General features: G+C 40.6%; 2 protein-coding genes across 2 annotated transcripts; both read right to left on the reverse strand.

Annotated features, from left to right (window-relative positions):
* Window positions 1-4,765: 4,765 nt before the first annotated feature.
* Window positions 4,766-6,635, reverse strand: LOC143210464 (uncharacterized). Its single transcript, XM_076427357.1, has 5 exons — window positions 6,475-6,635; window positions 5,656-5,785; window positions 5,438-5,575; window positions 5,151-5,260; window positions 4,766-5,073 (listed from the first exon to the last, which is right to left on the reverse strand). Exons 1-5 carry the CDS (start codon window positions 6,484-6,486, stop codon window positions 4,885-4,887), a joined length of 579 nt encoding a protein of 192 aa, XP_076283472.1. The 5' UTR covers window positions 6,487-6,635; the 3' UTR covers window positions 4,766-4,884.
* Window positions 6,636-9,162: 2,527 nt separating this feature from the next.
* LOC143210463 (uncharacterized) lies at window positions 9,163-12,573 on the reverse strand. The gene is made up of 3 exons (XM_076427356.1): window positions 12,424-12,573; window positions 11,372-11,855; window positions 9,163-9,758 (listed from the first exon to the last, which is right to left on the reverse strand). The coding sequence occupies exons 1-3, from the start codon at window positions 12,445-12,447 to the stop codon at window positions 9,460-9,462; spliced, it is 807 nt and encodes a 268-aa protein (XP_076283471.1). The 5' UTR covers window positions 12,448-12,573; the 3' UTR covers window positions 9,163-9,459.
* Between the last annotated feature and the right edge of the window lie 3,211 nt (window positions 12,574-15,784).

Below are 15,784 nucleotides of genomic sequence, written 5' to 3' on the forward strand. Positions count from 1 at the left end.
CTTCCTGAACAATTTCTTAAATGTTCATTCACTGGTGCAGTTACCCTATATAATATTTGTCGATTACAAAGTTGTGGATTGTCTTTTAACTGTCTAGTTAATAAATACATTAATAGATATCATGGTTCTAAATACGACATCCAATGGTTTTGAAAAGGTCGTTCACTTTTTAAGAAAATTCTCAGAAATTAGTTTTTTCGGTCTCCTATCCGAGCAGCAGCTGTTAAGGAATTTAATCCTTCCAAGGAATCTAATCTAAAAACATGTTTCACGATAATTTCGAAAGTAACAGTATCTTTAAGCTTTGTTCGGAGATTTTGACTGGTGAGAGGTGGCATGAAAGGAATATGTTTTATTACGACGAAATAGCTAAAAAAAAAAGAGAAGTGAAGGACCTTTCTAATTCTGATTGGTAACAGGATTAGTTGTTTATTTACAGCAGTATATAGTAATGATCAGTTTTTCTTCACATGAACGTGTTTTATTTATATTTGTTGGAAATGTGTATTTTCATTGCACCATAAATTGTATTAAAATAATGACTAGTTTGGCCATTATGATATTTCTGAAAAATTGAAACGATACCACTTAAAACAAGAATAGTTCTCTTGTGGAAGATTTACTTTCATCCCACGCCGTCCTACATCATCATAAATCTGTAACTGGAAACGTGTATAGTGTCTAATCGAAGATCAGAGATCAGCAATAAGCTTTGATTCAAGCTTGAAAACCGGAATTACATATAATTTCGATCACCGACAAATAGATTCCGTATTGTAGTCGATAAGGTGAAACAGATTGGCCAGCTCGTACGAGAATTACTACTCGATTACTTTCACCGTTTTATTCGCCGATCTTAATACCCGTAAACGTCCAATTATTCAGAAACCTCGGCATGGCTAAGTGTCATCAATTATCATGCTCTATTATACAACGATTAAATTCGTAGAAATTTAACTGCTCGTGTTGCGAGAGATTTAACCATCGGAATTTGCCAAGAACGTGTATGTAACGTTCATTAGTAAACGGCGGATTTTATGCATTTATGAGAAAAATGAGTGGGTGTAATTTGAAACGGTGAAAACATTACATGAGTAAAAATACCGTAACATTATTTTTAACCTATTGAACATATTAAGAAAGGAAATAAAGTATGTCACTCCAGATTGTTGTAATTTTTATTTTGCATTAAGACCCGCTGTCTAATGATTACACACATCTTTGTATCTATCATGTTGTCTTTCATCAGACAGAAAATAAATTTCTATTTCATTCCAGTATCTTGCAATTCAGATAAAAAATTTTTATCTCTCATAAAAATCAAGTCGATCTTCAGACTCTGACTATATCCTTGCCAGATGGATCCAAGGATCCAGACTTTAATTAAAAGCGTTGGATAGCGATGGACACGAATCGAACATATTTGAAAGTACACGATATTCCAGGCAGGAAGTTTCATCGGTTTTATTTTATCATTCGTTCACCTCGGGAAACTCTCTGGAGAAACATTCGGATATTTCCCAGAGGCGTAGAAACAGCCTCGCGAACGTTGCCCCGTCAGGTTTTTATTATACAATGCTAACCTGGCAAAGAAAAGAACCCCCCGTTAACTCTCGACATCGATCCGGTGTCTCGGTTCACAAGGTTCACGGTAATTCTAAAACCGATCGATTAGGGTTAAAACAGAAAGGTGTCGTTAAGAGGCCAGAGTGATTTGATTGTTTAATGCGGAATCGAGACGTATCGTCTCGCTTCGGAACGCCACGGCACGAAGAGACAGCCGAGCTCCACTTTGGATTTTACTTTCACCGGGAACTTTTTTTCTGCGGCGAGCGCATTTCTTTCGCCCGAGTTTTCGTCCCAGTACAAGCATGCATGTACGCTGCCCAGCCGACGCTGAATTATGCTCGTTATCGCAAAGAACCGATGCTAAACACAGCCGCACGTGAAACCAACCGTTAGAATAGTCCTCGCACTTGTTTGCATGGTCAATTAAATTTATCTGGCCAGGGAGCATCTCTTTCGGGGTAATATCATAGATTTAACGTAAGATCTTACGTTCTCGAACAAATTCCTATTGTCCAGGCCGGATTCTCTGATTGCGAGGTCGTCGTTAAAACGTTATCGCAACACTGTACCATTATTCAAAATTTTGTTTACATTATTAAATATGTCGATATTTAATCAATTAATTTCATATTCATAAAATTTTAAAAAATCATAGGGAATGGAAATATGGAAATATCTAGGTCGGAAAGGATGTTCAATTTTCGAGTTAAAATTGCTCCGAGTGCAAAGGGTTAATCTTTTATCGGGACCAAGGCCTTCCTCATTCCCCTCGGGATCGAACCGTGAAGGAATGAGGAAAGAATGAAGTTCACAATGCGGAAAAACCGGCGGCGAAAGTGAAGCGCGAAGATGATCCTCGGTTCCGTTGATTCCAGTAATCGCAGGATTGTAAAAGGAGGAAGAAGCAACGGCGGATCGGGACAATGCCGGCTAATGCAGAAACATATCTCCCGACGGGAAATAATCATCGTACACGCCCGTCCGTTTCCGTGTTTTTCGCTCGCATCTCATTAACGAGGAACTATGTTATCCGCGCGTACGTATCTCGAATCGGAGCAAGTTCTTAATAAGAATGCTATCGTACGATCTGACAGGAAATGTCATTTCGACGGAGATAATTAGGCGAACAATCCAAATAATAACATTAGAGTTTACGTATCATAAGGAACAAAAATACGTAATACATACGTAAAGATATGTAATTAATTCTTAGCTGGAGATTATCATTACTGCGCGCAACGCTCGGTCATGATACGTAACTGCGGAACTTATAGGCTACACGAATTAAACAAAAATTGTAGGTCATTAGGTTTAATACAATTAAGTTCGTTTTACTCGGAATACATCGAGTGCGTTTCTTTTTGTTTCTTTCTTTGAGGTCTGTACATGAGACACTGATTTTTACCCATAATTATGAGATAAAGTAAGGAGCATAACTGATTCCACACACTTTAAATCAGAATAACTTTTATATGAATAGACCAAACGACTTCAATTTCTCTGTAAGACTAGAAGAATTAGTTTAGTCTAATAAATAAGTTGAAAAAATGCAACTGGTCGGAATTGTGAAAAACAATAGTAAAAATTGATTTTTACGACTTTTTTAGCTGGGCCAATAAAGAAAATTTAAAAAATGTGTTTGGTCAACTTGTATAAATTATATACGCTCTGGAAATTTCATTGACCACCTTTGATCGTTTATAATTCGCAATCCAATTAACTAATTTCAATGAAATTTTCAGAGCGTATATAATTTATACCACTTGACCAGACACATCTTTCGAAATTTCGTTATTGGCCCAGCTGAAAAAGTTGTAAAAATCGATTTTTACTATTGCTTTTTACAATTCCGTCCAAATGCATTTTTTCAACATATTTTTTACACATCATGTACTAAACTAATTCTTCTAGTCTTACAGAGAAATTGAAGTCGTTTGGTCCATTCATAAAAAATTTGTTCTGATTTAAAGTGTGTGGAATCAGTTATGCTCCTTGCTGTATTTGACACTGAATGAGTTCCATGTAATTTTGAGAATATCGTAAAAATTACATTCAATTAATTTAGCTTAAAAATGATGAGATGTGAAGTAACTGATAAAATCATTTGTTTTAAATTTTTACTCAGGCCACTTTCATGATTATGAGCACATAACTATTTCTCAAAATTGCTGGAAAAAGTCAAGTCGTTTCATCTAATTCTAAAAAAGCACATCTAATGTAAAGAATATTTGTTTTTTTTTCAATGAATACAACATGCACAGTTGTTTCAGGCAAAAAGGAAAAGTGAGATCAGGTAAAACATTTTAAGTAATGGCGATTGGTGGGTGGGTACCCGAGGAGTCTAATGGGTCACGGAACAGCGTGAAATTTTTCGGTTATGAGCAAGAGGGTTAACGATGCGCCCGCGTTCGCCTCGATCGAACGCCGCTGGTGCGTTACCTTCCGGTTTCGGGACCATTGATCGGAAAACCGCAAGTGAAAGTCGACTTTGAACTTCGATTTCATCATTCGGCTTCCTGTTGGTTCTTTTACGTAGGGAGCACCGTCTCGACAATCCTCCAGGCTATTTTACCTTCTACTCGTAAAAAAGTTTCGCAAACGACAGCGACATTCTCCCTTTCCCACGTTAATACACTGTTTTACAGCCACCGCCGTCAGCACATATCCTCGAAGCCGAATTCTCGCGGGTCAACGACACAGGAAAGCAGTCCCGATTGATTGCTTTCGCCACCGGGACGTTCTCTTTTCTTCCGGCCGTCATTGCGGTGATAGGATGTCCCGAAAATTGTCACGTAAACGCGATATCAAAACTGGAGGTTCCCTTCGATTCTCTATCCGAGAACGTTTTTCTCGATACTTCCACGGAAGCAATATCATTCACCCCTTGTCGTATTTTAACGAGTCAAACTCGCGATGAAAATTTCAAACAAAGTTTAACAAACATGTTCGATCATTAACACAAATGTAGCCTTACAAAAAATATAAATTTTCTTTTCTCTTCTACGACATTCTTCGTAAAAGCTACTTCAACCAACCTCAGGAATCATCTCTTTCAACTTTCAAGGAAGCACATTTTTGGGACACCCTGTATAATTAATAGGCCCGTTTCAGCGGGTCGGAATACAGTATACGATGCTGTCAGATGAATTAGTAACGTTCTCTCTATTCAAGGAAGAAATGGGAAGCAAGCAGAGCCTTTCTTTCGAAAAATCAATAACCAGATTTATTAACAAGCAACGTTGGTCTAGGAACTCACGGAGTCGACGCGTAACAATTTCTCGGGAACAGGTAACGATCAACGAAATGTCGGCACGGTTAATGTTTCTTGTGACTGTGAACTATGGTTTTGTACACGGGGATCTTGATCGGGATGTGCTTCACCACCGGAACGGGAATGTGTTTCACCACGTGGAACGGAACTGGCTTCTCGACCTTCACCGGGATGATCTTCTCGACCGGCGTGGGCACCTTCTTCTCCACCTTCGTGAACACCTGTTTCTCCACCTACGGTAAATAGAAATCGTTGGATATATAAAGTAATCAATGTGTCGCGATAAAGTAATCAAGCTTGAATTATGCACCGTGTACGGGACCGGCTTCTGCACGATCATTGGAACAGGGTAGCTCTGCGGGACTTGCTGAATCTGTAGACTCGGAATGGCCAATGCATACTTCTTCAGCACTGGCACTCCTGTTTCAACGTGACGACATCATGTAAAATTGTAAACGTCCTTTGTAAAGGAGTAGCAAAAATGCTGTACAGTGTAAAACTATAAATCAAGTAGTAAAAGATTTGAGAAGACTTCTATCAGATTTTTATGCATAACTCTAGAAGGAAACGGTATGTTTGTCGGTTAAAGTTACACACCAATGGATTTGACAACGGGTATGTAATGTCCGCCTCCACCTCCATGGCCGTAACCACCTCCACCTCCATGGCCGTAACCACCTCCACCGCCGTAACCACCTCCATGACCTAACTCGATCTCAGAGTGGTAATCTCCTCCTGGCAATGACAAAGTACTATAGTTACTAGAGATTCGTGCATGCGATCATAATAACTCAACAATTTTAAACTGGCCAGACCGATATCGCCCCAGTCGAAGCCACCGTGGCTACCGTGACCCACGTCAATTTCGCCTAACGTCAGACCTCCATGACCTCCCAACTCTAGTTCGCCAGCCAAACAGGAACCGGCCACCATCAGAACTAGGATCTTACAAGCAGAACGGTCGGTTTAACAAAATGTCCATCGTCAACCGAATTTGCTGATCAAAAATGGAAGGCTGTAATTCGATGTCTGACTCAACGTAAGCTGAAACACTCTGAGTAAAATTTCTGTCCTGAAACCGATAACCGAAAGTTATCCTGTTCGAGAAACTTCTCAATTTCGTTACACTATTTTCAAAAGAAAAATACGTTTTTTACTGAATTTCTGTTTTCAACCGATTTTGCATATAAGCTCGCAGTTTACTGGTCTAAAGTTTGTAACACTGTTTTCAAAAGAAAAATACGTTTTTTCTGAATTCCTGTTTTCAACCGATTTTGCGTAAAGGCTCGCAGTCTACTGGTCCGAATTTTGTAACACTGTTTTCAAAAGAAAAATACGTTTTCTCTGAATTCCTGTTTTCGACCGATTTTGCGTAAAAGCTCGCAGTCTGCTGGTCTGAATTTTGCAACACTGTTTTCAAAAGAAAAATACGTGTTTCTCGAATTCCTGTTTTCGACCAATTTTGCGTAAAGGCTAGCAGTCTACTGGTAGCACACGACAAAGTTGTTAATCTGATCTTTCTGCAGGACTAATGTGCAAACCGGCGTTGACTAAACATTTCTTTGCGAACTTTAGGACCTGTATGGTTCAACCCTTCCGTTTCGATCAGCTTGACGACGACACGACTCACGTACGAGGTTCTCCATTGTTCCCCTGATAGGCGCATATGAGTCCTTCGTGAATATAAGATCAACTCGAGACGAATTGTTCGCGTGGCGGGTTTATATAGAAGGAACGTGGGACACGCAACCCCACTATCCCGTGAAAACCTTTTCAGCACCTTCACTAGTACAGGTAACATTTCTCCGTCTTTTCAAACGGCGCGTGGGCTCGCCATGATGGTTGCATAACTGGGAGCACTTCCCTGTTCCCTGGACTGCGCGCGGCGTGCAACCTTGTTCGATTTGGCCCGTTCATTTTCTTTTCATTGACCAGAGCGATTGCTCTGCTTTCCATTATACGGTTATCGCTAATGGAGGTTCTTGCAACGTATTAGATGAATCTCGTGGTGGGAGTACCGCGGCGACTACTTCCTTCTTCCTCGTGCAGGTTAATGCACCCGAAGGCCTTGATGATGTTTTAATTGGGCGGAGATGGGAATCTTGCTATGCAACTTTGTTTTGCAAGTTTTTCTAGTCGTCGCATTCCTCGTTGCACTCATCCCAGGTCTAAGAAGCTTCAAAGTGATTAGAAAAGCTGATTACGATTTAATAATATCGTTGGAATAAGGAAACACTGCATATCTTTACATTGGCGAGTCGCGTATGCAACGAGATGGAAGAATTTGTATTATTAATGCAGTGTGCTCGCAGAGATTGTGTGAAAGTCGTTTCTCTTGAAACTATCGAAGACAATATTTTATTCTATAGAAATTGATTTAAGAGATACAAGAAAAATTTTCTACATAAACTTTGTTGTATCTTTAATGAAGTCGAGATAGGTAATGTAATAATGATTTTATGCATTCAGAGCAGTCGAACAGAATATTCCATCTCGACATATTTATTGTAAATCAGTGCAATACTCCGACATAAATGGCATTTAATCCTTTATTTATGATTTTATTACTGCTGCCGCATAATAAGAATTCACGCTACAAACAGTTTCAGTCTTACATTAAAAATGTCAAATCTGCGTTAGAAACATGTATAGATAATTAAATATAAATTTATTAACAGTACATTCGATTTGCGATTCATATTTAAAATCAATTAAGGCATCGTTACATCTTCGGCTGAAAAGTTTCGAAACCGTTGGACTTGAAAAGCATAAATCCGAGTAACTTGGGCGAATATTGAAGAGTGGAGCATCTACTTTCACTTTTTCAAGTTCTTTGAAAATATTTTTTCATTAGAAAACACGCGGAAAAGTGAACGTAAAGTTTTCTTCCAAAAAATGTTGCCACTTCAATCATCTCTTCCGAAGTTGTCGATCACCTCTTTGTCACTATTCAAACTATTACCAACGTCTCCAAAGTGTAACAAATCAGCAACATAAAATTGTATATTAATTTTCACCGGGTTGTTATACAGAGGAAATTCAACACTAATGAAATTTAAATCATTGAACATTGAAGACAGCAGATTTTCCAGAGCTCCTTCTTTGGGCCTCTGCTGAAAGCCCTAGGTGAGTCGTGGTCGTCATTTGTAGACTATAAATAGAGCTATCTCAGCCCTAACTGCTCTAAAAGATCTAAAATTTCGAACTACTGTTGTAGCACTCTCTGCTAGAACTATCTCAGCAGGTACCCAAGAAAACAGAGAGCCCTAGGAAACCTCCAACCTCCAACTACTTATATTTCGAATACGAAATTTCGCTCTAAGAAATGATAAAGGACTTTTCAATCTGTGTGGTCATCAGGACTGTATTTAATCTGCTCGCATAATTTTGGGACACCCCGTACACTTAGAATCGCAGCTTTAAAGGTCCCAATTGTTAAAAATTTTAACAGAAAATTTTTTATTTACACATTTATTATACATCATCTACAATGAATTCATTTAACAAAACTCACATAAAAACTTCTGCAACCAGCCCAGCTATAAAAATGGAGATTCTTCTAATTACTAAGGAATGATATGCAAACACCAAGCGTTCACAGTGCACGTTAACAAGTAGTAACATTATACGAGAGTCCGCGGAGAAACTAATTTCCGTTCGCCTGAACATTCATGTAATATCTAGTTTTGCTCTCGTTTTCGCGATTGCTTTCCTAACATGTTCGACGCGAAGAAAAGAGTGCCTAACTAGCAACACCTTATAGATTGAACTATTGCGCAGGATCCGTTGTCCGTCTTTGGGGTCGCGGTCGAAAACTTCCCCCGTGCTCATTAGCAGCGGCTGATCGTGACAATCATGCTACCACGCACTCTTGAACTAGTCCGTCTGCAACATTCACTTTCCACGGGGTCTATACTGGATGTATCGAAAATACCAGTGAAAGTTTCGATTATGATCTTGGGCGCATTAGCTTGGCAGCATTAGCGGAATCCGATTTACACGGAGCAACAGGAAAAACCATTTGGTCTTTCGAGTCCAGCGTGGAAAGTTCCTATCGCATTTCTCCGGAAGATATATTCGATCGTTCTCAACTATATCCCGTCTCTCATTTATACAAAATTTAATACTTGCATAAACTAACGAAACCCATGGAGATCTAGATAGTTGCTACACCGAAATCGACTTCGATCGGAACAGGGAACAATACTATTTTCGAGAACGCTAATTGCTCGCGCTGCTCGGATAGAAATTTATGGCAACAGGATTCTCGATAACGAGGAGGAAAACAACTGTTAGGACTCGCGCGGCTTTCACCACGGAGGAAGACGCTGCTATGCGTTTTTTTTTCTAAGCATTTTATTGTAAAACAAGAACAGTAACAGGTATAAAAATTATTAATAAAATAGAGAACATAGAACAACAGTAACAACGATGCTTAAATTATACACGGCGAGAAGAATGAACGCCGTCGTTTCGCGGAGATAATAGGACCCAGGAGACAGGATCCTTTTTCGTGGACTTTCTCCGCTCTTCCGGACTGTTCCAGAACCCCGAACAAAAACGGTGAACGTGGTTTCAGCATCAGTCGGATCGATCGTTGTCTAATCAGTCACAGGATGTTAATGTTTCTTCGCGTGGTGATAAATCGTCTTGTAAACGGGAATCTTGACGGGGTACGGCTTATAGACTGGCACCGGCACGTGCTTCTCGATAGTGATCGGGACAGGCTTCTCCACCGGGACGGGAATGTGCTTCTCCACTGGGAACGGAACCTTCTTCTCCACTGGCACCGCTATTGTCTTTATCACTTGCACAGGCACTGGTTTTGGTACAGGCTGCGCCACTGGGTAGTTCTGAGGAACGCCCACTGCCACCGGATGGGGCACAGCTATCTTGTAAATCTGAGGAACCGGTACCCCTGAAACATCAATTCAGAATTAAAGATGAAACGTCCACAGGCTTGCTTGCATTAACAGAGTTTTCGTTTCAATTCTGCAGTTCTCTCTTTGGAATCGATAAGTTGGCTGTCGAGCTCAAGCATAGCTGTATTGACGTACAACTGGTACTCGTCGAATATAAATACGAACGTTCAATAATCTCAATTACATTTCTCTTGTATCAGAATCAAACTTACGGAAATGGAATTCATTGCACAGAACTGGTATTCCCTAAATATAAACACAAAAATTCAGAAGTATAGCTGAAACATCAAGCTCTTCCAGACTTGGTTGCATTTGTTTCAGTTCCACCCTTTGTATCTCTTGTATCAGAACTATCATAACGACTGATAGATAGATAGAGAATCTTTATGCAAAATAAAGTGAAATAGAAAATTATTTTCATTCTCAATATGTTTAATAGATTGAAATTAATATAAGATCATGTTTAAATTCTACTAATGTTTTTACTGTTTTAAATTACATTTACTCATTTTTGTCATAAATGCATAAAATCCGCTGTCTACTGATAGAAGCCATGGAATGGGACTCGACAATTTTTCGCAGAAAAGTACAGAAAATGGTAATGATCATGCTGAAGAACCCGAGCGAATTGACACGCGATTTTTCGAATCAGCTACCAAGCAAATTTGCTTCCCGAGCTAGTAATTTCGTAAGATCTGCGAGCCCCGCCGAGGGCAGAGAACAATATGCAGTTAACAACTTTGATTCACTGTTGAATCACTCGACGTCAACTTTCTGTGAGATTTTCGCTTTCAAACTTTCTCAAAGCTGAACGATTGCTTGAAGTAATTAGCCGCTTTGCAGCTGTAACGTGTCATTACGGCGTGTTGTCCAACGGTGGACGTAGAACTTCGGCCAACGTGAATGTTCGGACTTGTAGTACTGAACATTGTGCTGCTTTTAGCGAAATTAATCCACGGAATGATTATTAAAAAGACTTTGAAACTATAAAATCTACATAATATGAAAATAAATTATGATGCTATCCGCTTAACGTGTCCGCGCACAGCGTCCCATATGCATGACGATCACGATTGCGCGTGTCGCACGAAGAGAATGAAATTAATTTACTGTCGTTATTTATAACTCTAATAACAATCTCTTTTCTTGTATTATACAAGTACTGAAGGTGGCATATTTTATCATCAACGATTGCAACGAACTTTAACGAACAATTCAGTGCAAGTATGCTACTAATTTCCTTTAAATTCAAATAAATTCTATTCTGGTTTTGATAAAGTACAGCTATTGGAGAATATACAGACGTACAATACATATAAAGTTTCTGCTTTTTAAGGAAATTAAGAATTATAAGAAAAGTTGTAATTGGTTTAACAGAATAAAATTCAGAGCTTTGCTCATTTCCAATATGCCAGCTGAACAATTTAGCAGAGCGTGCGCCGCGGTGGAATGTCTATTAAATTTCTGTGTGAACATCTAAAAGTGTGTAATAGAATATTGTAACAAAGAATGGAGAAATAAATGCCGAGCGTGTCAAATTATGTTCGCGTGCTCGTTGGGAAGATTCGGAGAAGCGGAGGAGGCATTAGCCGAGCAATTAGAAACTTACCGATGTGCTTAATCACTTTAACGGGCACAGGCTTGGTAACTTCCACGTGCTCGGACACGGGAACGCTCTGGACCACGCTGTGGCCACCGTCCAGGGAAACACCCTCGTCTCCGCCATCGTGTCCACCCCCGAGGGACGAGTAATCCGAGCCTAAGTGGTCGCCGGATACCTCTAAGTGTCCTCCAACCGATCCCTCGTAACCACCGCCATGGCCACCACCGAAATCGCCCCCGTAGCTGCTGCCCCCGTAGCTACTGCCGCCGTAGCTACTGCCCCCGTAACTACCGCCGCCGTAATCGCCGCCGCCGTAATCACCGCCGCCGTACTCGCTGCCGTAGCTTCCGCTGGATATAGAACCATGAGACTCCTGGTCGGACCTTTCTATCGGCTGGAAACCACCGTACAGCTGCGGATGGTATTGGTTCTGATTCTGATACACGATCACCGGCGTGGCCGCCGCCAAGGACGCCAGAGAAAGTAGCAGCTGCAAGGTAGAGTTCAAGTATCAAGGAAAATCACCGTCCCGCCGATCCTACATCACTCTCATGATCGCCCAGAGTATCAATTAACCCGTCGCACTCGAAACTCACACGACTCATCTTTCGATACAGAAACCACCATTTATCCGAACCAATCAAACTACATACAATCCTCCTCTAATTCGATATTAATGCACAGAGCTCCGATGCAAACTAACTTTTACGCACAGACCACTTTTGCGATATCGCCGTCTTTCGATCTTCGTTCGAACAACTTCCTACGGAAGCGGTGAAAGTACTCCTGCCGAATTTTCTTGGCTTTTCCATTCTCTGTGAAGCGATTCTAAATCTTCGTGCAAACAGCTTCCTACAGAAATGCCCGAAAACTACGCTATCTTAGTTTCCCGGTTTTTTGAATTTACAAGGTGATGCTGAAGATTTGCATGAAGCTCTGAGAATTGTGCGGTTCGTGCGAAAGGTGACAAGTGTCGAAAGCGGTGATTTTGATCGAAATTTCGTGGTTTAGGCGGTGTCAGAGTGACGTATCGGTTGTATCCGGATTTCGCTACTCACGATTCCGTTCATGGTTACACGCATATAGCTGTTTACGCCGGCCTGCTAGACGTAGGAGTGTTCCTTCGGCAACTGATACATCTTTGCTCATTGCTCGTCTTAATATACCGTCGAGCCTTTCACTGTCGACGATGTAGTTTCGTCCTGGCGTCCGGTCAGCCACGCCGCTCTCTGTCGACGCAATTGTTTCCCCGCTGTCCTTTCAACGGCCACACCATCGTATGTATTGGCTACTTTTGTGAGCTGAACGGCGCCCGGCGAATTAGACAATTTCTGATCTATCCACGGACGAGTCTGCCCACGTTCCCCAGCCAATTTTCATTTACGGTTTTCCGTTAGCAACGGGCGCTCCTACCACCAATCCCTTTTTCGATCGCGCAGCGTGGCTGCCAGGATCGTTCCTCGACGGTTCGTTCGCATATCAGCCGACTTGGTGCTTGTTTTAACGCGCCAGCGCGATGAGAAAACGCTAGACGCGCCGTAATTAACTACTGACTACGGTCACTTTCGTTTGCAATTACGTAGAAAATCGAACAGGAGAAATTAATGACACCGTACTAACTCAGACGCGCGAAAATCGTTCCCGTTGAACGGCATAAACAATCAATTTTCCCGGTTCCCACCGTACGCCGAGAATTAGTCATTTTGTCGCTGTATTGGTCGCATTAGTCACTCGTGTAAACACGTTTCAAGTGAATTAAGATAGTCCTTAGACCCAGAGTATTAATTACTTCGTCGAACTACTTAATTTTTGTCGATTCGGTCTACGAGAAATGTCTTCATAAAATTGGTAAGTACAGCTGTGGAGGGGGAATGGTTTTTGTCAAAAGGACCCGAACAGGCACCCACTAGAGCAAGGACATCCATAGTTGTAAATTTGGTTACGTGTGCTATATTTTCGTATCAATTCTACCCTTATAAATATGAAGTAAATATAAAAAACTGGTACACAGAGTACTGGTACACACTTGGTTGCATTTGCTATGTTTTTATTTCAGTTACACCCTGTAAATTGCTTCGTCTGTGTTGGAACTAAAATTACAGAAGGACGGGTATCTTTGCCTCCATTACATTAAGAAAAAAAATTAATTACTATTTTACTCTTTAAAGAATTAATTAAAAAATGATTACAAAAAATATATTTATTACGAAAATTATCAGTAGGTAGGAATAATTTTTTAATTAATTTTAGTTTCCCCTGATATCTTTTATAGTTCGAAAGTTATAGTAAAATATCACCCTCGATCCAACCCAGTGTAGCGCCAGATTGAGACTAGTCTCCCATCTTCCCCTTCCACGACGCTGTTCCCCCACCCTTACCACCCTAGCCTGCCGCGGCCCGAGGCACGTTTCGGCTCCTCGCGCAGTGGTCAAAATGTCCCGTCCCGAGTGAATTTCAGCTGATTTCGGTATTGCCAAATAGACCGATATTTCGCGACCTTTTCACGGTTTTTCTACATAGGAAAAATGCATTCCCCGTACCCGCGCGTAAGAATCCACCCCTCCAGGAGGGGGCGAAACTTACCAGAGGACGGGGACGGGGTTTTTACCCTCAGAACAAGCCTGAGCTGCCTGGGAAATTGTCCGGGCGAGGCAAACAATACACGTTGCCTTGCTGTGCTGCCGCGGCAAACAACACGTTATCGCATTGCTTGCCTCGCCCGACCGATTCAGACCATGGATTTGCTCATATTTATTTAACGGTTCATTTTGTAGGATTTTTTCAAACGCAGTTTTCTTTATAAGACTTGAACCCTTGAGAAAGTGGAATCCGAATATTTTTAAGCTTTAAAAAAGCACACATATGGAATATCTTGCAAAATAATCTATAATTAAAAAGAAATGAATTCCGCAAGTTAAAAAAAAACACATTTTTCGCTAATAATGTAGATAGGAATATTTTTTTAATGAATTTTAGTTCATCCCGATATCTCTTATGGTTGAAGAGTTATAGTGAAATGTTACGAACCAGCCCACTGTTTTCTTCGGCCGTCCGAAATTGTATATCGCGATGCAGCGTTCACTTCAAATAATTTTAATTTGATAAATTTTCAAATGTTCATCTTTTTAAAAAGAGATCCGCAAAAGGGACACTTGAGGCTATATCCCCATTCTTTTCAATTTTTTAAGAAAGTGGCCCACTATGAAAACACGGCATTTGTTTAAAACAATTGCAAAATAAACATTTTTTTCAAATAACAACATTTTCAGTGGATACTTCTATGTTTCCACTATAAGCAGTTCTAGTCTTAAAATTTAATGGGGAAAGGTTGACACTTTTTTTACACCTCTGTAAAATCAACAACTTTTAGGTATCGTAAAATCCTTTGAGATTTGTTCATAGATCACTAAAGACTACAACATATTTAAATTTGAACAAAATCCGAAATTTTACTCCGGAAAGTGTTCGTTTTCGCGTGGAATGACTCTATTGTAAGGGATTTGCGTCACCCGGTACACGCTTGCTTGAACGCAGATTCGCATGTGTCGGTAAATTGCAACACACACACACACACACACACACACATACACATTTGGGAAGCCACGATGTCAAGAATATTCTAGAATATTCCGCGAAAGAATAATGCGATATTGTTTCTTGGCGTAGACGCAGTTCTAATGAAGTATGACGAATGGAGAATAAAAGGCTCTGGAATAATAAAACGCTGCGCCCAGACGCGCAAAGAAGATCCCACCTTAAAAGAGAACAGAAGAATGAATAGAGGAAAATGTCAGTCGAATACGTTTTAATAAAACTACCTGTTAAATTCAATTATACATACAATGGATCAATGAAGTCGTAACATTTTCAATGTCTGTCCAAACCAATTCGGACGCTAAGTACATGTGTGAAATATTTCTCCTTATCGAGTGAAGCATATCGTTACACAATGACACGCTCGCCGAGGCACGATGATTGACAGGTGTATCATCAGTGTCTACAGAAGCGGTGCTCGAACGAAATGATAGTTTGGTTCGGACAACTTCATTCACAGTCGAAGTGAACTTCGTGGAGCGAACGAGAACGTCCGGATTCTTTCTTCGAGGATTACTCTATTAAAAATATGCGAGGGTCGTTCATTTTGGAGTCAAACTGATGAGGCAATTTCATTAAGGAAATAATGACTGGCGGACCGAGTTACCGTCGAAGTTTTTTCAGCGTAATGAAAGCATCGAGCCGTTTCCGGCGGGCCGAACATCTATCATTCTGTAATTAACGGACTTAAATGTCGCCGCGATTCCGCCTCTTCCACATTTGTTAGGGAACTTCGCTCGACACTGTCTGAGAATCTGTTCGCCCCCGTCCAGGAAACTTTCCCGAAGCTGCTGGCCTGCGTCTCTGTAATTAAGTTACCTACTC

The sequence above is a fragment of the Lasioglossum baleicum genome, chromosome 7, assembly GCF_051020765.1.
Source record: "Lasioglossum baleicum chromosome 7, iyLasBale1, whole genome shotgun sequence".
Taxonomy (NCBI): Eukaryota; Metazoa; Arthropoda; class Insecta; order Hymenoptera; family Halictidae; genus Lasioglossum; species Lasioglossum baleicum.

Excerpts from the sequence above, each read along its gene's own strand:
- LOC143210463 (XM_076427356.1), bottom strand. The coding sequence starts at position 12,447 with ATGCGTGTAACCATGAACGGAATC. Across the intron at positions 11,856-12,423 it reads GTGTAACCATGAACGGAATC|CTGCTACTTTCTCTGGCGTC; the intron begins GTGAGTAGCGAA and ends TCTACCTTGCAG. Across the intron at positions 9,759-11,371 it reads TAAAGTGATTAAGCACATCG|GGGTACCGGTTCCTCAGATT; the intron begins GTAAGTTTCTAA and ends TTGATGTTTCAG.
- LOC143210464 (XM_076427357.1), bottom strand. Across the intron at positions 5,576-5,655 it reads CTTCGACTGGGGCGATATCG|GAGGAGATTACCACTCTGAG; the intron begins GTCTGGCCAGTT and ends TGTCATTGCCAG. Across the intron at positions 5,074-5,150 it reads AGAAGCCGGTCCCGTACACG|GTGGAGAAACAGGTGTTCAC; the intron begins GTGCATAATTCA and ends TATTTACCGTAG.